This window comes from Monodon monoceros, unplaced genomic scaffold (genome assembly GCF_005190385.1).
Source record: "Monodon monoceros isolate NGI ecotype Baffin Bay Population unplaced genomic scaffold, NGI_Narwhal_1 Super_Scaffold_21, whole genome shotgun sequence".
NCBI lineage: Eukaryota > Metazoa > Chordata > Mammalia > Artiodactyla > Monodontidae > Monodon > Monodon monoceros.
Genome location: NW_021703778.1, coordinates 73,864,750 through 73,892,457, shown reverse-complemented (window position 1 = coordinate 73,892,457; position 27,708 = coordinate 73,864,750). Strand labels below are relative to the sequence as shown.

At 41.9% G+C, this 27,708-nt stretch overlaps 1 protein-coding gene across 1 annotated transcript in view; it reads right to left on the bottom strand.

The window, feature by feature from the left end:
• Positions 1–27,708, bottom strand: part of THSD4 (thrombospondin type 1 domain containing 4) — a 558,493-nt gene that overhangs the window by 80,135 nt on the left and 450,650 nt on the right. The window contains exon 7 of the mRNA XM_029236987.1: positions 16,983–17,187. Coding sequence (XP_029092820.1) covers positions 16,983–17,187 — 205 coding nt within the window. The remainder of the gene's footprint in view (positions 1–16,982; positions 17,188–27,708) is intronic.

Below are 27,708 nucleotides of genomic sequence, written 5' to 3'. Positions count from 1 at the left end.
TGATTTCACTCTTGGCTTGGTATGGTTAGAAAAAAACTCTCTGCTTGTGGAAGGGTATTTCTTGTCCAGAAAAATCTCAAAGCGCAAATATATAACCCTATAATTCTGGACTAGTTTGTATAATAGTAACAACAATAAACATAGCAATAATAACATCTGATACTTGTTGAATAAGTATGTTGTACCAGTCCCTGTGATGTGTGATTTACTGGTAGTATCTTACTTAATTTCCCCAAAAGTCCTAGGAGATAAACATTATTGTCCATTCATTTTACAGATAAAGAAAACGATATATGGAGAGGTCAAGTAACTGACTAAAGGCCACAGAGCCAGAAAGTTGCATTTCACAACTTGCACAATTCTGCTCGTATTGAAATGTTTGCGACTTTGTACTTTGGGTACTTTTGCCAGTGAAACTGGTAACTACGAATGTTTCTGAAAATTCCAAGTTAGTCTTAGCCATTCACATGTTTGTAAGTAAAGGAAAGGCTAACCATAATGTGGAGTATTCATTCAGAAGAAATCTTAAGTTAGTTGATTTGTTCCTTTTTCTTTATGAACAGATTTCCACCGAACTAACAAAATTTTATCTTAAGGGTTAATATTGGTCTTCTTGCAGCAATTTTGGGGATTTATGGAATATATGACTTGTGAGGGATCATTAAAAATAGAGGAATTCTGTTTAAGCAAAGCCTTAATGAAGGATGGGGACAGGATCTCTGCTGCCCGATGGGAACTTGGTGTGAGGATTAGGTCATTGCCATGGATAAACAGCATACCATTCGGCTTTGGTGTCCCTAGAACTCACCAACAAGGAAGGAAAGACTGGGCTGTTTCAAGAGAGCTGCTTTAGAGACTTAGCTTCTCTCAAATGCAACTTATATATATATATATATATATATATATATATATATATTTTTTTTTTTTTTTTTTTTTTTTTTTTTTGCGGTATGCGGGCCTCTCACTGTTGTGCCCTCTCCCGTTGCGGAGCACAGGCTCCGGACGCGCAGGCTCAGTGGCCATGGCTCACGGCCCCAACTGCTCCGCGGCACGCGGGATCCTCCTGGACCGGGGCACGAACCCACGCCCCCTGCATCGGCAGGCGGACTCTCAACCACTGCGCCACCAGGGAAGCCCATGCTGGGTCTCTTTATCAAAGTCTTCAAAGGATTCTCAAACAGACTGTAAATGCCTCCGGGGCAGGGGCCACAGCTTCACATCTCTGTATTGCATTGCACAGAGGGGGTGTGCTTTATAGATATTCATTAAAATGCTTAATTATTTTGCAGGAATATCAAATCAGATGAAGAGCAATGTTTTACTTAATCAGATTACAGAACTACTAGATTAAGGAAGAAGCACATACTGATCAAGGAGACAAATTTTGCCCGTAAAGCAAAATAAATATTCGTGTGACTATCCGGCACAAAGGAAGCTGGAGGAGTAGGGCTATGTACATTTCCTAAGGACATGAATATCGACTCAATTCAGACAGAAGAAGTAGACTTCTCCCACACTGACATGTATATGATTCTAATTCAAGGAATAGTGTCTGACTTGGGAAAAGGATAGAGTAGAATTAGGAGATGCCAAAAGTCCTTTCAAGAGCTGTTGAAGCTTGGCTATAACAGTTGGATGGGAGCTAACAGAGGCAGCCCACAACTAGCAGCAGAAAAGAACTTTATCTTCAAAGCTCACCCCTTCAGGGATTTATTAGCAAGAATTAAATGTTTAAAGGAAGAGCAGAATCTGACCGGGGCTCTGCTTAATGCGAGAAGGGAAAAGCGAGCTCAGTTTCTCCTGCAGGGAAGAGGGGGGCCACCCTAGAAGGCAGATTTCCCATTTCTGAAGCTTTAACTCTTGAGAGAAAGTAGGGGACCTTCCGAAGACAGCACTGACAATGGAGCAGCAAAGCATGGGCAGCCTCAGCTGCTGGTTAAGAAAGTCTGGAAGTTACGGTTTTTCTCGGCTGTTGCTTCTTTCCTTAAGTCAACTGTATTTACTAAATGTCGTTTAAACCTTAGAGATCTCTTCTTGAGGCTTAACTTGTATTAATTCCCTAATGTGGAAGCTCAGTGATCTAACACGCCGCAAAAAGCCAAACTTTGCTTCAAAGAGGGAAGGCTTAGAGGCACTTCCGAGTGGGTTAGGGAGTGGATGGATTGAGGACAGCTTTATCGATGCTGGACGCACAGATAATGGGTTCTGAGCTATTACCCTAATCCAGGTAGGAGACCTGGGAGCGATTAGCAGCCCTGCTGAAGATGCTGTCTGCAGGTGCTGCTGGGAGATAATGTTATCCTCCCTGAAGGGACAGGGCTGTCAAACCACTTCCATAAAAATCTAAGACCCAGCCTGCTCGACAGCTGTTTCCTGCATTTGAGGAAAGCATCCCATTAGTGCAGAAAAGCAGGTGTGGGTGCTTTGCGTATGTCTGAGACAGATGATATAATTAAAAACAAAGGCAAATCTCAGCTTAACTCCTCCCCACAAAACAAAAGGCAAATCCAAGTACAAAAAGGCAAACTCAGTCTTACATTTCCAGGCAACTAGGTGCTAACTAAAAAGCAGAAAATGTGAAAACACAAGGAGCATAACCAGGTGGGGCAGAATTGGTTCCAGCGTCTCTGAAAGCTCTTCAAGGCAGAGTGACTGTAAAAGTAAAAAGAAAGCCCATGTAAACAGACGCAAGGACATCAGAGCTTTCCTAAATCAAAGGGAGGAGTGCTGTCAGACACCAGGTGGAAAGTATGTAATGCAAAATTAAGTCTAGCAGTGCTCAAACAAATAACAGCATCTTTCCACTGTCTCTCTGGCACGGGATCTTTGGCAAAGACTTGGTTTTAGACAGGAATCATAAAAGCCTGTTGCTGAAGAGAAGGCAAGAACTGAATCCAAGTAAAAAACCAAATGCTCAAGGATCACCCTCTCTTGTGTGCCAGCATTGATGAGGAACCTCCGGCCGCGAATTAGGATATCACTCTGAGATGTCTCCTGGGGCTGCCACTACCTGTAACAGGTAACCGAGAAGGGTCACGAAGCCCATCTCAGCAGCCTTTCCTGATGCTTGAAAGCAGGCCATGTCGTATCACCTGCTTAAATACCCTTTTAAAAACACGGTTGGGCTTCCCTGGAGGTGCAGTAGTTGAGAGTCTGCCTGCCGATGCAGGGGACACGGGTTCGTGTCCCGGTCCGGGAAGATCCCACATGCCGCGGAGCGGCTAGGCCTGTGAGCCATGGCCTCTGAGCCTGCGCGTCCGGAGCCTATGCTCCACAGCGGGAGAGTCCACAACAGTGAGAGGCCCGCATATCGTAAAAAACAAACAAACAAACAAAAAAAACAACAAAAAAAACACGCTTGAAGTGTTGGTAAGGATGTGGAGAACCTGGAACCCTCATGCGTAGCTAGTGGGGATAGAAAATGGTGCAGCCACTGTGGAAAACAGTTGTGCAATTCCTCAGAAAGTTAAATGCAGAATTATCACATGACCCAGCAATTCCACTCCTAGGTATATACACAAAAGAAATGAAAGCAGGGACTAAACAGATACCTATACAGCAGCATTATTCACTATAGACAAAAGGTGGAAACGACCCAAATGTCCATCAACAGATGAGTGGATACAAAAATGTGGTAGATACATAAAAAGGAATTAATTTCTGACACATGCTACAACATGGATGAACCCTGACAACATTATGCTAAGTGAAATAGTCCAGACACAAAAGGACAAATACTGTATGATTCCACTTGTATGAAGTACCTAGAATAGGCAAATTCATGAGACATCAAGTAGAATAGAGGTTACCGGGGGTTTGAAATAGGGGAAAATGGAGAATTATTGTGTATCAGGTACAGTTTTGGGGATGATAGAAAAGTTCCGATAGTGGTGGTAGTTGGACAACATCATGAATGTACTTAATGCCACTGAAGAATACAGTTAAAACTGTTAAAGCCATAAATTTTATGTTTATGTATATTTTACCACAATTTTTTTAAAAGGAGAAAAAAACCACATGGTGTTTCACTTCTCCAAAATGCTCCACACTTTTTAAGAGCTGAACGTTCTTCTAGACGCTAGCTTCAGAAGAACGCTGTTGAGGCAGATGGTGAAAGTCTAGTGACTAAGACGTAACTCTGGCAAGCTAGCCCAAGGATTTCCAACATGAGGGTAGGCCAAATGATTGTCAGCAAGTTTGAAGTAATAGTGGGGGCAGGGATGGAACAGTGTGGAGGGGACAAAAGGCTGTGAGGAATGAGAACATATTTTTCTTCTCATGGTGATAGGGAGGGGGGCAGAGAAGGCACAGGTCCTCCTCCATGCCCCAGCTATGTTCTTCCTGCCAGTGGCCACAGGTGTATACGTAGGTCATGAACAAGGACTGAGCCTGGATCTGAGACCTGACTCCACCACTCATGAACTATTCCCCTCAGCAGGTCCCTCAACCAGGTTGAGCTCAGCAGCCTCAGCTCTAAATGCAGATCCTGATAGGACCCTGCCAGCCCAGCACCACTGTGAGAGCGCTACATTACACGAAGCAGGCAGACCCGGGATTCCTACAGTCTACGAGCAACACACGACCCCAGTACCATAAGTGAGGTCTCGTGATCAAGGTGGGCTAAGGATGCCTGAGCATAGACCCCCAAAATGGCTTCAGGAGAGCCAAGTCCTGCCTTGATTTCTGTATCCCCACTACTCATCCCAGTTGCTGGCACCTGGAGGGTACTCGAGGGAAGGAATGTCTAAGTCTGGATTGTTTGTCTTCAAGGAGTACACAGGGAGAACACAGACAAATTACAATAGATAAATTACAATAAAATAAAATACGGCGAGTGCCAAACTGGAGATACGATCAAAGTTCTATGGGAGTCCAGAGGAAAAATCTCTCTTTGCTTTTCCTTTTATCTATCTGCCTTTTATTCTTCTGCCATGTATTAAGAAAGCAAGCAAGGACTACAGATTCCAGAAAGGCAGGTGTTGAAAGGTGTAGGAAGGTGTTCTAAGCTGGAACTTCTGTTGACGGGGCTGTAACCCAGGGGCCCACAACCAACAGACCGAGTGAAAGATTGAAGGTAAAACGGAGGAGAGGGCTTGGATTTGGGAACTAAGAATTCAGAGTGAGCTGACAAACGCAAACTTAATGGTAGATAGAACAGTCATTCCAACAGCACCTTAGACATTTATTATTATCATTAAGACACCACTCTGAAATAAGTGAGGCATGAAACTTTAGCACCAAAAGAGAGCTTAGTGATCGCGTTGGCCAGGGTTTCTCATCTCAGCACTAATGATACTTGGGGCTGGATAATTCTTTGCTGCGGGGCTGTCCTGTGCATTGTAGGATGCTTAGCACCAGCCCTGGCCTCTACTCACCACATGTCAGTAGCAACCCCCAACCTTACCCAAGTTGTAACAATCAAAGATGTCTCCAGATATTGCCACATGTATGGGTATCAGGGTGGGGGGCAAAATAGTCCCCAGTTGAGACCCACTGTATAAGGAAATGGTCTTTTACCCTGAAAGGACACTGGAATCACCTAGGAGCTTAAAAAATCCTGATACCCAAACCGTGCCCCAGATCTATTAAAACTGCAGGTGGGAGAAGGCATGGGCATATTTCAAATAGACCTCAAATATTATACCTCCTGTGATTCCACTGTGCAGCCAGGGTGAGAACCAGTAACCCAGGGAGATTAAGGAGCTAACAGTTACTGAGTACCTCTAAGATGCTGGGTATTTTACATACATCTCATTTGAAGTCAAAGGCTCTACGAAATTAGAACTGTTTCTCTGTTTTACCTATGAGGAAACGGAATCTCAGAAACATTAACAAACTTGTCCAAAAGCATCCCAGTTAGAAATGGTAGCTTTGCAAAGGGCAATTTCAATGGGCAATGCTGGACTGAATGGAAAACAAATCAAGAAGTGGAGATGACATAGGAACAAGAGCAGAGAAATGTCACTTGAAGCACTGGATGCAGTCTGAGGTGGAGGTGGAAGGAGTAAATACGTGATTATAAGTTTATACCACAAAGAAGCCATTTTCTTTTCTTTTTATTGGAGTATAGTTGATTTATAATGTCGTGTTAATTGCAGGTGTACAGCACAGTGATTCAGGTATATATCTATTCATTTTCAGATTCTTTTCCCTTATAGGTTATCACAGAATATTGAGTACAGTTCTCTGTGCTAAACAATAAGTCCTTGTTGTTTATCTATTTTAGATACAGTAGTGTGTATCTGTTAATCCCAAACTCCTAATTTATCCCTCCCCCCACCTTTCCCCTTTGGTAACCATAAGTTTGTTTTCTATGTCTGTGGGTTTAAAAGAAACCATTTTCTGATTAGAATGAGGTCATCACAGGGGAGATGCTGAACACACGGGCTCAGTTGTGTTTCTTTCTTTGTTCTGCTGGGAAGAAGGAATTACTCCTAGAGAGACAGTTGGTGGGTGGTGGGGCAGAAGGACACATAACTAGAACAATTAAGTTAAATCAGGTAGGCTTTTGATGTCTAAGAAGAAAGGTACACATTTTTACACTTGAGCCAGCATAATCCTAGATGCTTCTGGCAACGGGTAGAAGAGAAGGCTGTTTTCTATTTAGCCATTACAAGCAAAAGTAGAGTTTTGTTAAGCAGCCATTGATAAATATTGGAACCTTGAGATAAGAAAGGGAAACTATGAATTAAGCCCTTGCCATGCGAGAAGCTTTATGTTTATTATCCTATTGAATCCTTGCATGCCTCTAGGAGGTAGTGGTTTTGTATCTACTCCATGTTGCCACTTGCCCATATACACTCAGAGGAAACCTCTTAGACAGCAGACTGACGCATACTGAGGTCTGTTCCATTTTAAGGAAAGGTAAGTGTCTTAGTCTGTTTGGGTCACTAGAGCAATATATCACAGACTGGGTGGCTTGTAAACAATAGAAATTTATTTCTCACAGTTTTGGGGGCTGGGAAGTATAAGATAAAGGTGTTGGTAGGTTCAATGACTGATGAGAGCCTACTCCCTAGATGACTCTTTTCCCTGTAACCTCACATGGCAGAAAGGGGTCAGGGATCTCTCTGGGGCCTCTTTTATAAGGGCACTAATCCCATTCATGAAGGTTCTGCCCTCATGACCTAATCATCTCCCAAAGGCCTCACCTCCCAACACCACCACCTTGGAGGTTTCAACAAATGAATCTGGGAAGGATGTGAGCATTCAGTCTACTGCAGTAACTGAAGGAAACCACTTAATATACCTATAATAAACAAATATTCATTAACTTTATAAATGTAAATTGGCAACTAAGGATAATCAGTCCCTGGAGCAAAAACAAAAACGAGGGCAAATTACAATATAAATTCTTAAAAGTTAGTTACGTAAAGAAAATTCCTTACTTTGATAAGAGGTATCTATCAGAGTCTTCAGCAAACATCTGTTAGAAGCATTCCCATTGTCAGAAACATGATAAAGAAGTCCACTATCAATATGATTATTCCAAAAATTTTTAGAGGTCTGAGTCTCTAAGTGCGACAACATATGAAAGAAATAGGAGGTAGAATACTTCAAGGGAAGATAACATTAATATTATCTACAGATATCACACAATTTTCCACCTAGAAAATCCATGTTACATAACTGAAAAACAATTCTATTAGAGTTGTTAAAAGAGTCTAGCAAGGTGTACAGGTATAAAATAAATAAACTGATTTAATATGCATTAGCACGAGTAATTGGAAATATAATGGAATAAAAATCTTATCCCATATTAGGAAAAACTATAGCATAAACCTAATAAAACATAAGCAAAGTCTAGGTAAAGACATTTTATTAAAGAACATAAAACAAGGAGATATACTATGCTCTGGAATCAAAAAAGTCAATATTGTGAAGACAATTTTTTCTTCTTCAAGTTAGCCTGTAAGTTTACTGCACTTTCAATTAAAATCTCAACAGGAGTTTTATAGATTTTGACAAATTGATTTGTAAAGTGTATGTAGAACAAATGTACAAGAAGACCCAAGAAAATTCAGGAAAAAACAAAGTGTTTGGGAAGAGTCAGAGAGTTGACCTATAAAAACTTAAAACATATGAAATTACAGTAATGAAAAAAAATGGTACTAAAGGAGGAAGAGACAGACAGATCAATAGACCTGAACTGAGAATTCACAGGTATATCTACAGATATTTAAATTTAATATATGGTAGAGGAGTCATTTCAAATTAGTGAGGGAAATTTAATAAGCATTATTGGGAAAATACTGTCTATCTATTAGGAAAAAGACAGATTCCTACCTCACACTGCACACAAAAATCAATTCCAGATGGATTAAACATTTAAATATAAAAAGAGATTATAAAAGTAATAGGAGAAAATATTAGATAATAATTTCATAAGGTTGGAGGTGGGCAGGTCTTCCTATGTAAGACAAAATCCACTAGCCATAAAAAGATGATTGATAGATTTGACTAAAAAAAGACTAAAAGTTTCTCCACAGAGCAATAGATATCATAAGCAGAGTTGAAACACAAGATAAAGATGAATAAACATACATGAAGAGAACGGTTATTATTCATAACATATATGAGTTCTTAAAATCAGCAAGAAAACTACAAACACAATTCATAGCAAATTCATAGAAGGAGAACAAATAACAAAAATGAGTGGTCAGGAAAATGTAAACTAAAAAGGTATACTAAGGGGCTTCCCTGGTGGCGCAGTGGTTGAGAGTCCGCCTACCCATGCAGGGGACACGGGTTCGTGCCCCGGTCCGGGAGGATCCCACATGCCGCGGAGCGGCTGGGCCCGTGAGCCATGGCCGCTGAGCCTGCGCGTCTGGAGCCTGTGCTCCGCAACGGGAGAGGCCACAGCAGTGAGAGGCCCGTGTAACGCAAATAAATAAATAAATAAAAAATAAAAATAAAAAGGTATACTAAAAATTAAGTACATTCATAATATTTAGTGTTGGTAAAGGTGTGGAGAAGTGGTTCTTTCATGAACTTTTGGTGGGGGTATAAATGGGTACAACTAAATGTGGAGAGGAATTTTGCTTTATCTTTCAGAATTTTAAGTGTTCATTCCATTTGACCTATAAATTCTATTTCTAGGAGTCTATCCTATAGAAATATTTATGTAAGTATGAAAGGATACATATTAGGGTATTCATGGAAGCACTACTCGTTAAAGAACCATTCTTCAAGTTTTCTTCTCCAAGAATTTGCTCTGTTTCTTCTAGAAACATCTTTTTCAGTTATTTATCTTGGGTTTTCTCTTTCAGGCTTTTAAAAAATGTCTAGTGATCCTTGGTTGTCCATTCATGTTATTTTCAATCATCCGTTGATATTTAAGACAAAAGTGGTGGGAAGGCTGCCTGAGAACTCTGTACACATTGGCTGAGCTTATTAACAGGCCAAGTTCTAGGAGATGGGGTACCAGTCACTCAGCAGCTCCTTCTTCCAATTCCAGAATGAATACTGAGGTCTTGGAGCACCAATCCTCTCAGCCACGCCGTTTTGAATGAGGAAGTCAGTGCCAGCATTCTGAACGTGTGTGTGTGGGCTGCCTGCTCACATACAAGTTTTTTCACTGTTTCCCTGTTTTTCAGCTCCATTCTCCCTTCCCACCTTCCAATTTACCTGCTGTCCCCCAGACTCACAGGCTCATGGGGCTCTGCATGCAGGTCAACCCCCCTTTATCACAGTCCCCTCTGCTACCTAGGCTGTGATTTCCTTTGCTCTATTAGTGAAATTTCCTCCACCTACTCCTGAGAATTTGTTCCAGAAATTTGTTAAAATCATGTAATAGATGCCCCCCCCCGTTTTTTTGGTGGTTATAGGTTATACCTTCTCTTATTCCTTTAGTGTCATTTTGATGAACCTTGGGAGGAAGGGAAGAAAAACTCATGTATGCAGTCTGCCATCTTGAACCACAAATCGAAAGTATTATTTGCAATATTAGAAAACTGGAGCCAGTCTCAACATTCCTCAGTAGGAAAATGGTTAAATAAATTAAGTTACATCTGTTGTATGGAATATTCTTTACTCAAAAATAATGAATTAGCTTATTATATGCATTGCTATGAAAAGTTATCATGATATAACATTAAAATAAAGGAGCACATTGCAGAAAGTGTATATAGTAACATGAATTTTAGAAAATATATATTTATTTGTATTTCCACAAAGGACTGGAGGGTATACACTGATGTGTTAAGAGTGGTCCTTTATCTCCATCTTTACACTTGAAACCAGTGGATCAAGTGTGAGGTTGGCATGGAAGAAGAATTTCATCTTTTTGCTCTATATCATCTGTATTGTTCAAATTTTTTACAATGCATGTGACTAAATCTTTGGAATTAATCATCATACAGATGTGAGGCATCATATTATTTAAATACTCTAGTCTTTCCCACATAGAAAGCTGCTCAACTAACAAATTAAAGGCTTGCAAATTACAGATGATCCATGATACTTGATTTTTAAAATGCTGACCACTACTTTCATTGTTTAAAACTTTTAAGAAAGCGTGCTTAAAAGTAAAGGTATTGCCAGTTTATTTTAATTTTTTTAAAAAATTTATTTATTTTTAGCTGTGTTGGGTCTTTGTTGCTGCGTGTGGGCTTTCTCTAGTTGTGGCGAGTGGGGGCTACTCTTCGTTGCGGTGTGCGGGCTTCTCATTGTGGTGGCTTCTCCTGTTGTACAGCACGGGCTCTAAGCACGCAGGCTTCAGTAGTTGTGGCACGCGGGGTCAGTAGTTGTGGCTCTCGGGCTCTAGAGTGCAGGCTCAGTAATTGCGGTGCACGGGCTCAGTTGCTCCGCGGCACGTGAGATCTTCCTGGACCAGGGCTTGAACCCATGTCCCCTGAATTGGCAGGCGGATTCTTAACCATTGCGCCACTAGGGAAGTCTGCCAGTTTATTTTTAAAAGTTTATAAATCTTCAAAAACAAAAAGAATCCCTTCTAAGTCTAAAGCTCTATGACAGTGTAAACATGTTGGCAGGTAGAACATGTCCTGTAGAATCAATTTTTGCTTGGTATGCTTTTATGTCTGATTTCTTAACTGTTACATAATGACATTAGTAAATTGAGCTGGCTGAACTATGCCAAACTTTGATATTTCAGCTAAAATAATTTCACAACATCTTATTAAGGAAGAGGCAAGTAATATAAAATGTCAATCATTTTAATAAAATTAGATTTAACTTTTTATTTCTAAAGAGCAGGGTTCAGAATAATTCAAGTGGAAAAGGAGACTACATAGTTTACAATAGATACCCTGGTTCTAAAGTATTTTCCATGAAAAAAAAAAAGATCTAGGAATCTATAATCTACCAGCTAGTCTATATTTTGGAGCAAGTGAAAAATTCAAATAAACACTGAAAAGTGGAGCTCATTTCTGCAGAACTTCATTGGTTTCCAACCTAAAATGAGACAGATAAACATCCTATCTCCTGAAATCTGTGTATCATTAAACGTCGTGATTTCTTCAGCGTTGCTCAGAGAAATAGTAAGCATCACGAGGTGCTGAGCTGGCCTGTCTTCCCAGCTACACATGGGCCAGAACCCCTTGTGAGTTATGGCAGGGCCAGGGCCAGAACTCAGGCTTTCAGAATCTGAGTCCAGCAGGTCCAGTTCTTGATGGCCAAACCAAAGAAAGCCATAAACTCAAGAGTCAGGTTGAATGCTCCATCACTATTTACATATTAGCCAAGGCTTTTGGTATATATGCCGCTTTCTTCTGTGAAGTTTTTGATTTTTTAAAATTGAAATATAGTTGATTTACAATATTATATGTTTCACATGTTCAACATACTGATTCAATATTTTTATAGATTATACTCCATTTAAAGTTATTATAAAATATTGGCTATATTCCCTGTGCTGTACAATATATCCTTGTTGCTTTTTTATTTTATACATAGTAGTTTGTATCTCTTGATCCCATACCCCTATCTTGTCCCTCCCCCTTCCCTCTCCCCATTGGTAACCACTAGTTTGTTCTCTATATCTGTAAGTCTGTTTCTGTTTTGTTACATTCATTCATTTTTTTAAATTGGCGTATAATTGCTTTACAATGTTGTGTTAGTTTCTGCTGTACAATAAAGTGAATCAGCTATATGTATACATATATCCCCTGCCTCTTGGACCCCCCTCCCCCACCATCCCACCCATCTAGGTCATCACAGAGCACTGAGCTAACTCCCTGTGCTATACAGCAGATTCCCACTAGCTATCTATTTTACACATGGTAGTGTATTTATGTCAAACCTAATCTTCCATTTCATCCCACCCTCCCCATCACCCCTGTGCCCACACATCCATTCCTTACATCTGTGTTTCTATTCCTGCCCTGCAAATAGGTTCATCTGAACCATTTTTCTAGATTCCACATATATTTGTTTCATTTTTTAGGTTCCACATACAAGTGATAACATACAGTCTTTGTCTTTCTCTGTCTGACTTATTTCACTAAGCATAATACCCTCCCGTTCCATGTTGTTGCAAATTGCAAGATTTTATTCTTTTTTTTTATGGCTGAGTAATATCCCATTTTTTGTACCACATGTTCTTTATCCATTCATCTGTTGACAGACATTTAGGTTGCTTCCATATCTTGTCTACTGTAAGTAATGCTGTTGTGAACATTAGGGTGCGTATAACTTTTAGTATTAGTGTTTTCCTCTTCTTCCAATATATACCCAGGAGTGGGATTGCTGGATCATATGGTAGCTCTATTTTTAGTTTTTTGAGGACGCTCCATACTGTTTTGCACAGTGGCTGCATCAATTTACATTCCCACCAACAGTGTAGGAGGGTTCCCTTTTCTTCATATCCTTGCAAAAATTTGTTATTTGTGGTCTTTTTGATGATAACCATTTTGACAGGTGTGAGGTGATAACTCATTGTGGTTTTGATTTGCATTTCTCTGATGATTAGTTATGTTGAGTATCTTTTCATGTGTCTTTTGGCCATCTCTATGTCTTCTCCATGACATTTTTCACAGAACTAGAACAAATACTACTAAAATTTATGTAGAACCACAAAAGACCAAGAATAGCCAAACCAATCTTGAGAAAAAAAAAAAAAAGCTGGAGGCATCACACTCTTTGACTTCAGATTATACTGTAAAACTACAGTCATCAGGCTTCCCTGGTGGCGCAGTGGTTGAGAGTCCGCCTGCTGATGCAGGGGACACGGGTTGGTGCCCCGGTCTGGGATGATCCCACATGCCGCGGAGCGGCTAGGCCCGTGAGCCATGGCCGCTGAGCTTGCGTGTCGGGAGCCTGTGCTCCACAACGGGAGAGGCCACAACAGTGAGAGGCCCGCGTACAGCAAAAAAACCCCCCCAAACCAAAATACTACAGTCATCAAAACAGTATGGTACTGGCACAAGAACAGACACATAGATCAATGGAACAGAAAAGAGAGCAGAGAAATAAACCCATACACTTATGGTCAATTAATCTATGACAAAGGAGACAAGAATATACAATGGGAAAAGGATAGCCTCTTCAATAAAGACCTAAATGTAGGACTGGAAACCATAAAACTCCTAGAAGAAAACATAGGCAGAACACTCTTTGACACAAATTGTAGCAATATTTTTTTGACTGTCTCCTAAGGCAAAGGAAACAAAAGCAAAACTAAACAAATGGGACCTAATTAAACTTAAAAGATTTTGCACAGCAAAGGAAACCATCAACAAAACAAAACGACAACCTATTGAATGGGAGAAAATATTTGCAAATGATATGACCAATAAGGGGTTAATATCCAAAATATATAAATAGCTCATACAACTCAGTATCAGAAAGACCAAACAACCCAATTAAAAATGGGCAAAAGGCCTGAACAGATCTTTTTCCGAAGTTTTTGATTTTTAAATTTCAATTTTCACATACTAACTCAATAATTGCATCTTTAGTAAATAACTCCAGATCTTTTTTGAAGCAAGCAAAGTAAAGAATGTCCTTTTTTAAAAGTCAGAAGACCATGCATGTAAAAACACTTGGAGACTAAAGTACTACACATGTAGCATGACTACTATTATTAACTAAGCAAATAGCCTAGAATAAGTCATTTAAATATTGTGGGTTTTAAACAAACCTTTAAAAATGAGGTGATTAAACCACCTTCTCCAGCACTAATAATACAAGTCCTTCTGTTTTCATAGAAATCTACTTTCTATCTCTGTCAAGTTTGGAGAGTCAGTCATTTAAACAATTCCGAGTATTTCACAAGGCAAATTTGATTTTTATTACTAATAACCCAAAGGCCATTCAGGGAAACAATAGGGCAACTGAAAAAACTTGTTAAAGGTGTGCATTTTTAAAAAGCAATGATACACATTCGAACTATTCATTTCCTCTACGTTGTGTATTCTACAGAACAAATGTACGCAGACAGCCAAATAAGTTTTGTGCATCAAGTCAAATTTTTGTACAAAATACAGTTTACATAGCCAGAAATCACAAGGTAAGAAAACCAAAACTTTTATCATGACCTGGAAGATTGTGGAGAACCCTACTACATACCTCTTTGAAAAATGTTTCAAGACAAGAAAAAAAAGAAAGAAAAATGTTTCAATGTTTGAAAATGTATAACGTGAAATACAGTCATTGGAAAGTTCAAAAATAGCTTGATAGACCTGTGCTCTAATAGCTTACACATAATCTCAAACAATTGCATGCAGTTTAACTTTGAACATATATAGACTTCCCAGAACAGGAAATTTCATAGGATTAAGTGGAATAGGGGAAGAGAACACCTGTGATGAGAAAAAGACCATCCCATCCACTGTGCGCTTTAAAAGAATGAATTTTATGGTAGGCGAATTAAATCTCAATAATAGAAGGAAAGAAGAAGAAAAAAAAAGCCTTCTGGGTGATGCTACATCCCAAGTGATGCTTAAGTGCCCTAAACAGGAGGCCCTGTTCATCACTTCTGGAAACTCCTTTTACTCTCGCCTGTTCTTCTATCTCTACTCTCCCCACTCTGGCCACATGGCATCACGTCATACTGTCATGGACTCTGGGCTTCTTATGCACCCCACTGGTCACTGGGCATAAGAAGTTGAACATGATTTTCGGAATCACCCTTCCATTGATTCTGGGTACTTCCATCCTCCTCTGCCTCCTCTTCATCTTTTTTAGGGAATTTCAGGGAATTAGGGAATTTGTATTCCATGAAGCTTTGACATACTGACAAGCTCTCTGAGACAAAAGAAAGAGATTGAACATTTGTCAACTGCTAATAAGTGCCAGGGGCTCGGTGGGGTCCTGAATATCTGTTATTCTGTGGATTCTCATGAATACTTGTAAGGTCCAGATTCTTATTCCCATATTCTAGATGAAAACACTGAGGCTCTGAGAGCAGCTTCCACTCAGACATCTGGTGGGTAATCACCCAGATTATCTATTTTGCCTTCGGAAGGCACAGCTTAAAAGCCACTTACTGAACAGAACTAATTCGAGCCAGGGAAATTACTAAGAACTACGCAAAGCTCACAAAAAGTGGCATTGTTTGCTGGTGCATTTGAACACAGTCACACTTAAAGCAATCCCTCAAAGAACATTTTCCATTCTAGGAACAGGATGTTTGCGAAGATTTGCTCTTTTAATAGTACAAAAGAAAGGAAGCAAAAAGACCATTTTTTTTTCTGCAAATAAAAATAACACACAAACATCTCAGGGGGAAACTAGCCTTATTGCCACTTTGGTGGCTCCTGGGTTTGCCAGAGCAAATGTAATAGCTTTCCACTATTAATTGGGTTTGTTTCAGAGTCCCATCTGCCATCCCTTCCTCCTGTCACCAATAAAACCAAGTGAAGCTAATTTTGGATGCATTTGCCCAGACAAAGATGGAAGAGCTTCAGAATCTAGAGTTCTTGAGTTGTCTTCTGGGATGGTCCTCGTACTCGAATTTATAAAATTAATGATCTCTCAGTTGCTGCAGCCATTGACTGCTGCATGGCCAATGGTGTACCAGAATTGCTCATGGGTGTTATCTCTTGGTAGACTACCATGCTTGGAGATAGACTGCCTGGCTTTAAATCCCAGCTCCACCTCTTCCTTGCTGTGTGACCTTGTCAAGTTACATGATCGCCCTGTGCCTGTCTCCTTATGTATGAAATGGGGAGGGGAATAGCTCCCATCTCCTAGGGTTGTTGAGAGGGTTCAATGATTTAATACCTGTAAAGCACCGAGAATAGTACCTAGCGTATAGTCTGTGCTATTTAAATTTCTGTTAAATAAATAATCAAAAAAATAAAAATGTATATTGCTGTTCATTAAATGTTTTTAAAAAATTGCTTTCCTTATACCATTTGTTAACTGATTTGTCCATGTTTACATGAATTAGAATTGCTAAAAATTAACTTGCAGGACCTGATTTGCTTTGCATAAAATCAGCCAGAAACAGAGAAGGAAGAATCAACAAAGATCTCCTTTTGTGGGAAAATGGGTTAAAAATGGTCTCCCAATATTGACGATATTGCCCAAAATGATCGCTGACGGGTTCTGCAGCTGTTCCAAAGACACACACATACTGTTGCCCCAGGCTGATGAAGCAGAAAGAAGAGAAAAATGGCTTTTGCTTTAGACCCCCGCAGAGTGAGAGACCGGACAGGATCACCAACTGCCCCTGTGCCCCTGAAATTCCAACAGAAAAAGACTGGCAGATCTCTTGGCATTTCAAAGAGCCTCCCCTATTTCAGAGAAACAATTTAGGCCATTCCTGATTTCATAGCCTTGTTTCTCTTGGAAGGAAGAAAGACCGGTTTAAATATGTAGATATTAAACATTTCCTCGCAAGAAGGACTTTTTTACTTTCTCCATATCATTTCAAGGGGAGGCCAGGTAGTGCTTTGACATTCCCCAGTGGCACCTTCTACAGGTCCAAGGACCTCTGGACACTGCCGTGTCACAGTCCTGGAAGGAATAAATCATCTTGTAGGGACAGCTGGTTTCCTCTGGAAAAAGATCAAGCTTACCCAAATAGTTGTTGCTCTTGTACATCTCGGTGATGTTGATTTTTGTGGCTCCTTGAGGAATCTCAACAACCCGGTGGTAGCCCAGGCTGGTGAGGGCATGCTTAAACACACCCGACACAACCTGACAGCCCGTGTTATCGCCTCCGCACACCCCGCATTTGTCCACGACTTTGTCGGAGCCTAGGTAGTCATCACAGCCAATGCTCTGCAAAGAGGTGGAAAACAAGAGACTCTTGTAGCATATGTCAGGAGCATCCCAGGGAGGAAGGGGAGAGGGGACGACTGAAGATCCGTTGGTGGGTCTCGACCTGAACTTCCTCCTTGCCCCCATCCAGATCCTGTAGATAAGCAAGTTCATTCTTCCCTTGGCTCAACAGATTTCCACTGAGCACCTACTCTGGGCAAGGAACTTCTTTCCTAGGTTATGTGTGAAATGTGCGTTCTAGGGGCGAAGTGGAAGCCACATCAGTAAACAAGTAAGTAAAACAAGCACACTTGGTAATCGGGAGAAAAATAACACAGAGAAAATACATAAGGAGGGTGTGGGGACTGGACATTTATTAAACAGGTTGAACAGTGAAGTTGTCCTGAAAATCCATCCCCCTGTTGGAAGTTTTTTGGGACTTAAAACTGGAGTTTGTCCTCAAGTCTTCTGTCCTAAACGACAGACGATACAAACACTTAGCCAAGTACCCCCACCAGTAGTGTTCTCAGGTCCTGTTTCTTAGGAAATTAAATCAAATTGGTTGAGGTCTGGGTCCCCACTGGTCACTGTGACTCTGAAAAGCTGAGCAGTTGGGACTTTTGCCTGGCTCGTCTAAAGCATTTTTCCCAGGGCAGAAGGGCACAGGGAAGCAAGGACCAGAAACCTCGGCAAACTGGATGATATGCATCTAAATAACGGGATACATCAGAGTTTAAAGGAACTCTGACCTTCCTGCGTTTCCTCCCCAATGAATCTTCTCATTATTCATCCCAAGAGCTTTTTGCTTTATCTTCCCCCTCCCTATTCATGTGTTTCTTAGGCAATTTAACCTTAGGACCGAATGGAATGGGCTTCACAGAATCCTCTTCCACGTCTGCAGCTGATTCCATAGGACTCACATCCGTGTAGCCTGAATTTAAAGCTGGGACATGTGGTCTGAACAGAGAAGATTCTGTCACACTTCTGTTGGCAGATAGAAGTGAGCTGATTATAGTTTGGACAATGAAATATCGGGATGACAGGATTATTTCACTGGGTTACGGGGATAGGAAATGATACTTGAAATCAGAATGGTATTTTACGACTTGAGACACATGTCTGCTGAATCAGAGGTTTGTGTTGGTTCCGGAATTCTAAGAGCAATCGTCAGACCCCACCTCAGGGGCAAAGTGCTCAGCAAACCATTCAAAGTCCACTTTTGATTTTGTTAAACAGTCCTGGGTCTGTTCATGTGGGTCCTACAGGCCAAATCCTACAGGCAGAGTCAGATCAAAAGGTTTTCATTCTTTCCCCTCCGACTTCTTGTTTGACTGACACCTTTCTGCAGGCACTGCACATTTGCATTATTATTTCCATATTCCTGAGTGCACCTTAGTCCATCGACAATAACTGGTCTCTCTTCACAAATAGCTTCTCTGTAAAACATTATTTCTGACAATAACAGAACATCATCTCAACATGTTCCTCCACATCCAATTAGCCTTTCAAAGTGCCATGTTTGCTATGAATTTCTCCTCCCTCAAATATTTCTTGCCCTTGCCCTGTGCACGTTTTAGCAGAAAAATAAGGAAAACGCCTTCTGTGCATGGTTTCTAGCCCGCACCCCTGCTCCGGGTTCTCCTTTGCTTTGAAACAAACAAACAAAAGGGCCACCATCAGCAGAAGTTTGGGAAAGTAGATCCCACGTTGCTAAAGAAAGATTCTAACTGAATGGAGATGCCTCTGATTCTCACTGAAGGGGAAGATGAACAGAAAAGCTGATAGCACTCACACCCTGCCCTGTCTAGCAAAATCTTAACTTCTTCCCTTCCCCACTACATGATCCATTCTTGCTACCGCTGGCCTCAACTTAACCCAGATGGAGCTCATTCCCTTGGGGCACTCCAGGTAAAGGCAACAATGTGTACCAAGGCACAGAAGTAGGAAAGAACACTGAGGAAGCAGGAAAGCATGCTCATAGACAGACATGGTTGAAGTGTAGGTTTGCTGCTAAGGATGAAAGGAGGCTGGAGAATTTAGCTGAATCCGTTAAGGATCTTGTTTGCCAGGGTGAAGAATCGGAATTTTATTCTATCATATCAACAACCACTGAAGAAGACGGGGGCTATCCTCAGATTTGTTTTTCAGGTGATAACTTCAGCTGTAGTGAGGAGTGGGTCTTAGAGAGGGGAGAGCAGGCAGTCCAGTGAGTCTTTCTCTTGTCAGTGGGGTGTATGGGATATTTCAGGAATGAACAAGAACCTCCGAAGACAGGGACTGACTTTGCATGAATCCTCAACCCGCAGCCCAGTTAGAATGGGATGAGATCACAAGGAAATTACACAGACGTGGATTGCTTCAGACAGCCGCACACACAGACAAAACAACATTTTATCTTGGAAATAGACACTATATTAAAAGGCTCTGCACATTCCAAAGGATCCCACACCAGATTTCCTGCACCACACTGCCACTCAGGATGAATCTAGACAATGGGGAGGGAGGGCTGCAGCAGTTTTTCCTGGTAGATGTCTAAGAGCCTGGAGGTTGGCTTCAAGGGTGCATGTGGCTGCACAAGTGATGCCAAGAACTGAAGGAAACATCCTGCCTCCTCAAAGCCCATCTCTGGACTCTGAGCATCCAGGGTTCACTCCTTAAGAGAGAAGTCAGAACAAGGAGTGTGTGAACCTTCTTTGAGGGGTGATAAAAGGCTAACAGAGCACCCTTCTCGTGTTCTAGTGCCTAGCCAGGGTCTTCGAGAGGCTCAGTTGCTATGGAGTTGCTAAATGTCCCACATGCAGTTCTCAAAGCAGGAGGGACAACCCCATAACGCGAACTGGGCAGATGACGTGCTTTCAAGACCTTTATTTTTAGCACTGAGGGCATAGGTAAATTACATATCTGACAACTGTCCCTTCTCTTGCATGGGGCTATTATGAAGATCAGATGATATAATGAGGGAAAATTTGGACTTGGAGTCCAGGCAGGGCATGGCTAAGGAAGTGACCTTTGGGCTAGAATCTGAAGCACAAGAAGGATCAACCATGGCAAGATCTAAACACGTAAACACACATTTTATCACTAATGTTGTCGAGTGACTGCACTGGGCGAAATCTGGGAAATCCCAGGCTGACTCTGACACGGGTCCTGACTCTGGGAATTTGAATCTAAGTGGGGCGATTAGACACACATGCAGAAAATCACACGCTATTGGGCAACGAGGAGTCCCTGCATTCTCTATGTCATGCTGGGCCAGATCAATTCTCTTTTAGAAAGCTGATAATTAACAATGGGGTGCATAAGTCTGCAGAATGTGGCAAGAGCCCAGTCTGAACTAGGGGAATGATGATGGCATGAAGAGGATTTGAAAGATGCTTAGGAAGCAAAATGGACAGGCCTTTGTGAGGTAGAAGGGAACTCAAATGATTATCTTCCTCCTACCCCCCCTCAGCATCATTAAACCTAACATTTACAGTCTTTGTCATATTCCAGGTCCTCTGAATATGTAGTTTTCTCATTTAATCTTAAAAGCAATCTGTGCTATTGCTGAAAATCTAGGAAACTAAGACTTAAGAGAGAGGTTAGGTAACTGGCCTAAGGCTATGCTGCTAATAAGAGGTGGGGCTGGATTTGACCAGAAATCCCGTTTTTGTAACCATTATGCAAAAACTGCCCCCCTCCAAAGGATCAGAGGTCACACTGAAGGTTCTAGCTTTGTCGAAGGAGAGGATGGTGGCTGTGACCTAGGTGCAGAGGAGCAAGTTCAAAGCACTGTTACTATAGTGACTGTGAGAGCTTGGTCCAGAAGTGACTCTGGCATTCTCCTCTTCCAGCATTATGAAGCACCAAGCACATTTTGTATCTCTCTCACGTTGACTGTTTTACCATTATACACACAGAAAGTGAATAAATATTTTAGCTCATCTTTCCATCACATTACTGTCACATAACTTTCTTACTGTTATAACTTTTAATTTTGAGATAGTTTCTCACAAGAAGTTACAAAAACAGTACAGAGCATTTCAGTGACCCATCACCCAGGCTCCTCCAATGACAGTATCTCACATTAGCACAGCATGTTGTCAAAACCATGCATATCATGGACATCAGTATAACATAGTAACTCAAGGATAAACCTTATTTGGATTTTGCCATTTTTTACCTGCACTTTCTCTTGGTGTATAGGTCTACACAATTTTATCACATATATAGCTTCGTGTGCTTTGTTGCTTTCTTTAAAGCAGCTGGTATTCTCCTCTAAAACATGGAGGTATAAGTTGATAAGTGGAGCTGATGTCATTTAGCAGGAAAAGCAGTTCGGCATGAGGGAAAGAATGTTGCACTGGGAATCAGGAAACCTGGAGCATAGTCCTGGCTCAGTCCCTGACTTATGTGTGATGCTGGGTGGCTTGCTTCTCTCTGGGCTTGGTGCTGAAAACATTTCCACCACCATCCAGATCTTTCAGGGGACAGTGCTCAGAAATGAATCTGACCTGAATTCTGGTTTGCAGATCAGAAGTCTGGTCAACTGGTCTCTGATGGCGTTGACTTAACAGTGCTGGTCTGTGTCTCTAAACCCTTTCAGAGGCACCACCAAAGTGCCATCAGGGGGCACCTAAGGTGACACTGCTGGACCTGGGTCTCGTGCTGGCTCTGCCACTTAGGAGTGCTGCATCATTGGACCTGTTGATCAGCCATTCTGAGCCTCAGTTGATCTGTGGCTGGGGCGGTACCTCATAGCACTATTGGGAGGATCAGATGAGGTAAACACGGAAGGCATTTAGCAGGATGCTGGATAGGGTGGCTTCTCAGGCAACTCTGGGCTTATCATTGTCTTCACAGACTTGGTTTCAGCTGGAATCTATCCATTTTAAAGTAAATCCCGTCCTTATATAAGTGTTCAGACTCACTCTTATTTCTATAGCACTTTCTATTACTTCTCAGTTGCAGATATTCTCTTCTTCATTTGGAGAAATTCAGAAAAGCATGAAGCGCTAAGAAAGGGCCAAGTTCTTCATAAAGGTAAGACAGCTTACATGGCTCCTTTGCACCCTTACTGCTCCAATAGCATTGAGTGATAAAGGACAGAACAAACATCTGGTCCCTGGCCCCTGATCTATACTTCATCTCTCTCTCTCTCTTTTTTTTTTTCGCTCACCATGTACTGTCGTTCAAAAGAGATATTTCTTGTTGTTACAAAGGCAATTGGACAAATATCATATATCCTTATACTCTTCCAGTGATTTTTGCAACATGTTGTAGGAAAATTTTATAGGTTGTAAGCCAACACGGGAGAAATTGCTCAAGAATTGCCTCCAATTGTATGCCAAAATTAACCTAAATGAAATTTCCTGTGGGAAATGAGCAAGCTGGATGACATATTTGGTGGTGAATTTCACAGGGAGGAGGCCTCTGTGCATCATGGCAGGGTAGGCTGGTGCCAGGCGGGCAGATAGCGGAGCTTCTGATTCCCTAATGGGAAGCAGATGTTTCTGTGTGTGCTCAGGAAACACATCAGATAGGGTAAACTCAACTGGTCGGTTAGATGACACCGACAGGTAAAACAACGTGCCTTAATAACCATGCTCTCCCAACAGTGTGGGAGAACGTTATTATTAAAACGATTAGTCGCTAACACCAATTTACTTACATTCATGGTGAGCTAATTCGTGGAAATACACATGGATGCAAAAACTTTTATTCATGACACCCTGTTGAAAGCAATCTTTTGCCTATGATAAATATCTCCCTCTTATTACGGTCAGGAATGTAGATCAATACCACCTTCCTGGAAAGCTATTTAGCGATATATACTGTCTGACCCAGGAATCCTTCTAGGAATTTACACTAAGGAAATTATAAGAAATGAGGCCAACAATTTCTCTATGAAGGAGCTCATCACAGTATTATTATTAATGAAAACATGGAAACGTCCTAAATGTCCAACATAGGGAAATAGTTAAACAGTATACAGAAATCCTCTGGGAAACACGGGAGGGATCTTTTTCCAGTTGTTTTTCTCACGAAAATCTTCTAGCACTTGTGCCAGCACGACTGACCCTCAATATAGTTTGGTAAATGTTTCCTGAGGAGCCTGTACTATGTGCCAATACGGTGTTAGGCAGGGGAGACATGAAGGTAAAACCAACACGGTTCCTACTTATGGTCTAACTCAGGGGTCAGCAAACTACTGCCCACAGGCCGTATCTGGCCCATCACCTGTTTTTATAAATAAAGATTTGTTGGAACACAAACATGTCCATTACTTACAGTTTACTCACTGTCCAGAGCTGCTTTTGTGTTATAACAGCAGAGCTGAGTAGTTGCAACAGAGATAGTATGGCCCACAAAGCCTAAAATACGTATGATTTAGTGATTTACAGGAAAAAAAAAAAAAAGCCAACCCCTGGTTTAAATCAAAAGGCAGACACGATGCTATCTTTCAATATGGCATGTATATGTTCAGAGGGAGGCATGCAGAGCCCTGCACAGACAAGGCCGAGGCTCAGGTTGAAGGCTCCAGTCTGCCCCTGACTGGCCCTCATCCCGCTGCCCACTTGATCCGTCCCAATGTGTCTCAACTATAATACGGAAGGCAAAGAGTTACCTTCTACCTCAGTCGTTTTCTTCTTTTCCTTAAGCAGAAAACACATACTTTTCAAACAAAACCTCATGCAGAAACAGAGAGAACTCCAATACGTAAAATGAGAAAAGCAGAACTGTTCTGGTTGAAGAGGGGCTGGCAGGGTTTGGAAGCCCGCGTCTCACCTTCCTGCTGGCTCTTCTACCTCACGGCCACGGTTTCTCAACTGCGGCTCTAGTGCCAATTTGGCCTAGATAGTTCTTGGTTGTGGGGATTGTCTTTTGCATTGTAGGATGGTTAGCAGTACCCCTGGCTTCTACCCACTGGATGCCAGTAGCAACCCTCCCCCTCAGTATGACAAACAGAAATGTCTCTGGACATTGCCAAATGTCCCTTTGGGAACAAAACCACCCCCGGTTGAGAAGCACTGCTCTAGTTTATTCCACAGCTCACGGAACACCTAGGAGCACAGACCCCCTGGAAAAAAGCTTTAAAACAATGGCAATTTCCTAGAAGCGCAAAAACAGTCATCTGTAAGTGTCAGAAGCTAATGAGCACAGAATACTTAATTATCCAGTTTTAAAAAACACTTCCCCACTGTTATCAGGCTAGCCAGTAGCCTTCTAGAGCTCTTGAATCTTGCCTTTCGGCTAAACTTCATTATGAGCAGGATTATGTACTGGAAAGAGCACAGTGCCTGGTATACAGTAGGTGCATAGTAAGTGTTGAATGAAGTAGTAGCTGCCTGAGGAATCAAGAGATCAAAATGATAGGAACTTGCTTCTTGAACTGGATCATCTCTAAGTCTCTTCTGGTGCTAAATTGTTTCTGGGGAAAAAAAAAAAGATACAGCCCTGATGTGAAGAATCCTGCCATGTCTGAAGTCAGGGGAGTTTGCTTCATGTAGACCAAATTAAATTGGAAACAGGAATCAGCGGGAAACAAACTGACAATGTCATTCATTTGGAGGGAAGAAATGGTCCATGCGATAAAAGCTATTTTGGCTTCCTTAAAGAAGGTAATTGTGAAACTGGCAATCTGGTTTTAATGAAGCTTATGGCTGTCCCTTTTCAGTACCTCATCTTATTTCATTAGAGAATAGCACCTTACCAAGTGATTCCACTGGAAGAAAATGTTGGTGCTCTCCTAGGATAAAATTGGGTAAGAATCAACTACATGAGTGTTTACAAATCTGAGGGAAGTGGTCCTGAGAGGGAAACATTTGATACGCAGTGAGAGAATTACCACCCCTCTTCCCACTAGGGTCGTCTTTCCCTGGAGAGTAGGGGTATTCCAAACTCTAAAATTTCAGTGCTTCGCTTTCATGATCTTCCTCCCTGACGGACTGAAATGGCTGGGGGCGGGGCATGAATGAATTACAACAAGGACAGCCGCTCTATTATAAAAGTAAGGTGTCCATATTTCTGTACAGAATAGTAGAAACCTCTGGACTTCCACTTTACTTTTAAAATGTAAGGCTGACTGGTAAATTCTCTGTTTAAAGAGAATTCTGTTTAAAGTATTTGGTCAGATTGTATCTTCACTCTGTAGGGCCTCAGGAGGGATGGGTCTGTGAGGAACTGTGGTCTGGGCAGCCAAGGGGTCAGGGTTAGGAAGTTTCTTGCAGAAAGGAGCAGAGCGATACTTGTCTACACTCTACAGGGCAAAGTTCTGGAAGCCAGATTACTAGCAAAAAGGCAATAGCGAGTTGGGCGGATGAACTGTGCTCTAGGATGGAGGCTGCTTGCACACTGGCCCAATTTACACGGCCTCCTGGGTGCAGACAGCCGGGATCCACAGGTCCAATCAAAAGGCCCTTGGAGGACTGTGGGGGAATCCAGGGACCAGCAAAGAGGGAGGCCCGTGCTTGTCCTTGTCATTTCCTTGACTCACAGCCTATCTCTAGACCTGCCTGTTTGCATTTTTCTCCACAAGGTGGCACCTATAAGCCTTTGTAAAAGGGTACTCACATAAGCAACCAGTTTAGGGACATGAAACAGTGGTTAAACATTAAAAGGAACGATAGTCGAGAAACATAAGAAGGGTAGACTCAGAAATTCAGGGTGACTATATTTACTGTGCTCTTATGTGCAAGTTGCTGCCATGTTGTTAAGATGTGATGTTCATTTCTCAAAATGTTTTTGTGGAGCATTTCAAAACGTGGGTGGGATATTCAGGACTTTTATTTCCAAAATGTTCAAGAACGTGCTTAAAAAGCTGCGTGAGTTAAACTTTGGGGGCTACATGGGCTTTTTCGATGTCACTGGGTGATCTCTTCAGGGATGGTTGAGAAGACTGGCTGGGTGGGTGGGTTAGTGGGTGAGGGACAGGAGATGAGAAGAAAAGCTGGCTACCAAAGCACGAGGGCTCGAATCCCAAGACTCTTGAGTGGGGGAAGGGCACACTGAAACGCTGTTGTCGGAAGACGCTTGGCAGACACAGGCAGTGGGTTAGAGATGGAACAGACTAGAGATTGAGAAGCACACAGACAACTACATTAAAATGGGCACAGAGGGATGGTGGCCTGGACGAGAGAGGTGGAATTAGAACAGAGGGCAAGGGCACACCAACGTTAGGCTGGAGGAGTGACCAATAGAGCGATGAAGGATGGTCTATTGAACGTGAAGTAAGGAAGGCTTGGAGGTCCGTGGCTTTGGAATCTGGAAGGTTAGTAGTGTTGCCTGTTTCAGGCAGAAGCTTTCCTAGGGAAGTAGGCCTTTGATGGAGTCATCTTAGAGCGAGGGTCTGAGTGTACCTCTTGATAATCACTAATTCATTCATTAAATTTAGTCATATTAATTCTCTCTCCCTCTTTCACTGGAACTTTCCTCTAGAACACTAAACTTTTTTCTTTTTTTTTTCAACGGAGCACAGGCTCCGGACGCGCAGGCTCAGAGGCCATGGCTCACGGGCCTAGCCGCTCCGCGGCATGTGGGGTCCTCCCGGACCGGGGCACAAACCCGTGTCCCCTGCATCGGCAGGCGGACTCCCAAACACTGCGCCACCAGGGAAGCCCTAAACATTTTTTAAATTTTAGCTTTTTGGATAGGAATCCTTTCAAACTATATTTTTCACTCCTCTCTTTTGATTTTCTTTTTTAAAAATCAAGAATAATAAGCACTATTTGACCTTCCCTAGCCCCACTGCTACCCAAAGTGTGGCCCATGGACCAGAAGCATAGGCATCATCTGAGAGCTCGTTAGAAACCCTGGGGCCCACTGCAGGCTTAATGAATCGGAGTCTACATTTGAGTAGCGTCTTCAGGTGGCTCCTGTGCTATCTGAGATTATTTGACTTTCTGGATCACTTTTTGTTTGCTCCGAGTTCTTTCTACTTTTCCCAAGTTGCCCAACCAATTCTCCCACCCGGTCAAAACAAAGGCAACACAACACCATCACCCTCTAGGTTAACAATTAAAAAGAAATAATGCCTTTGGGAAGCTGTCCTCTGTGATATTTTTAATAGGGACTGGGTGGAGGCAAGACACACATTCCTAAACAGAGTCTCTTGAGAATCCCAGTACTGGACAGCAGGAAGGGCTCTGGGAGACCCAGCCCCTTGCTCCAGGGATGAAGAACAAAGTCTCAGGAGGGGAAGTGATTTCTCCAGGGTGGCAGAGAGAGGACTTCCTCTCTCTAGAGGCTACAGGCTAGAGACTCCTTTTCATGATACTATGATGTCCCCCTGCTCCTTCTGAGTCAGGGTTTTAATGTTTCCTCACTTAAACGGTCTACGTTCTTTTCTTTCTTTTTCTTACGTCCCTGTAACCATGTGAAAAAGGTTTTGTCTACCAGCTAGAATAGCGACTCCTTTTGGAAAGCAAACTGTCTCTGTGAAAACTTGGATAAACTGCATGGGCTGGGAGGTGGGACCCTGAGGCCTGAGGGTCAGCAGAAATCAAGGCAACAAGAGATAATGGCTAAACTGAGATATAGCTAAATAGGAGAAGAGTCTGGTTT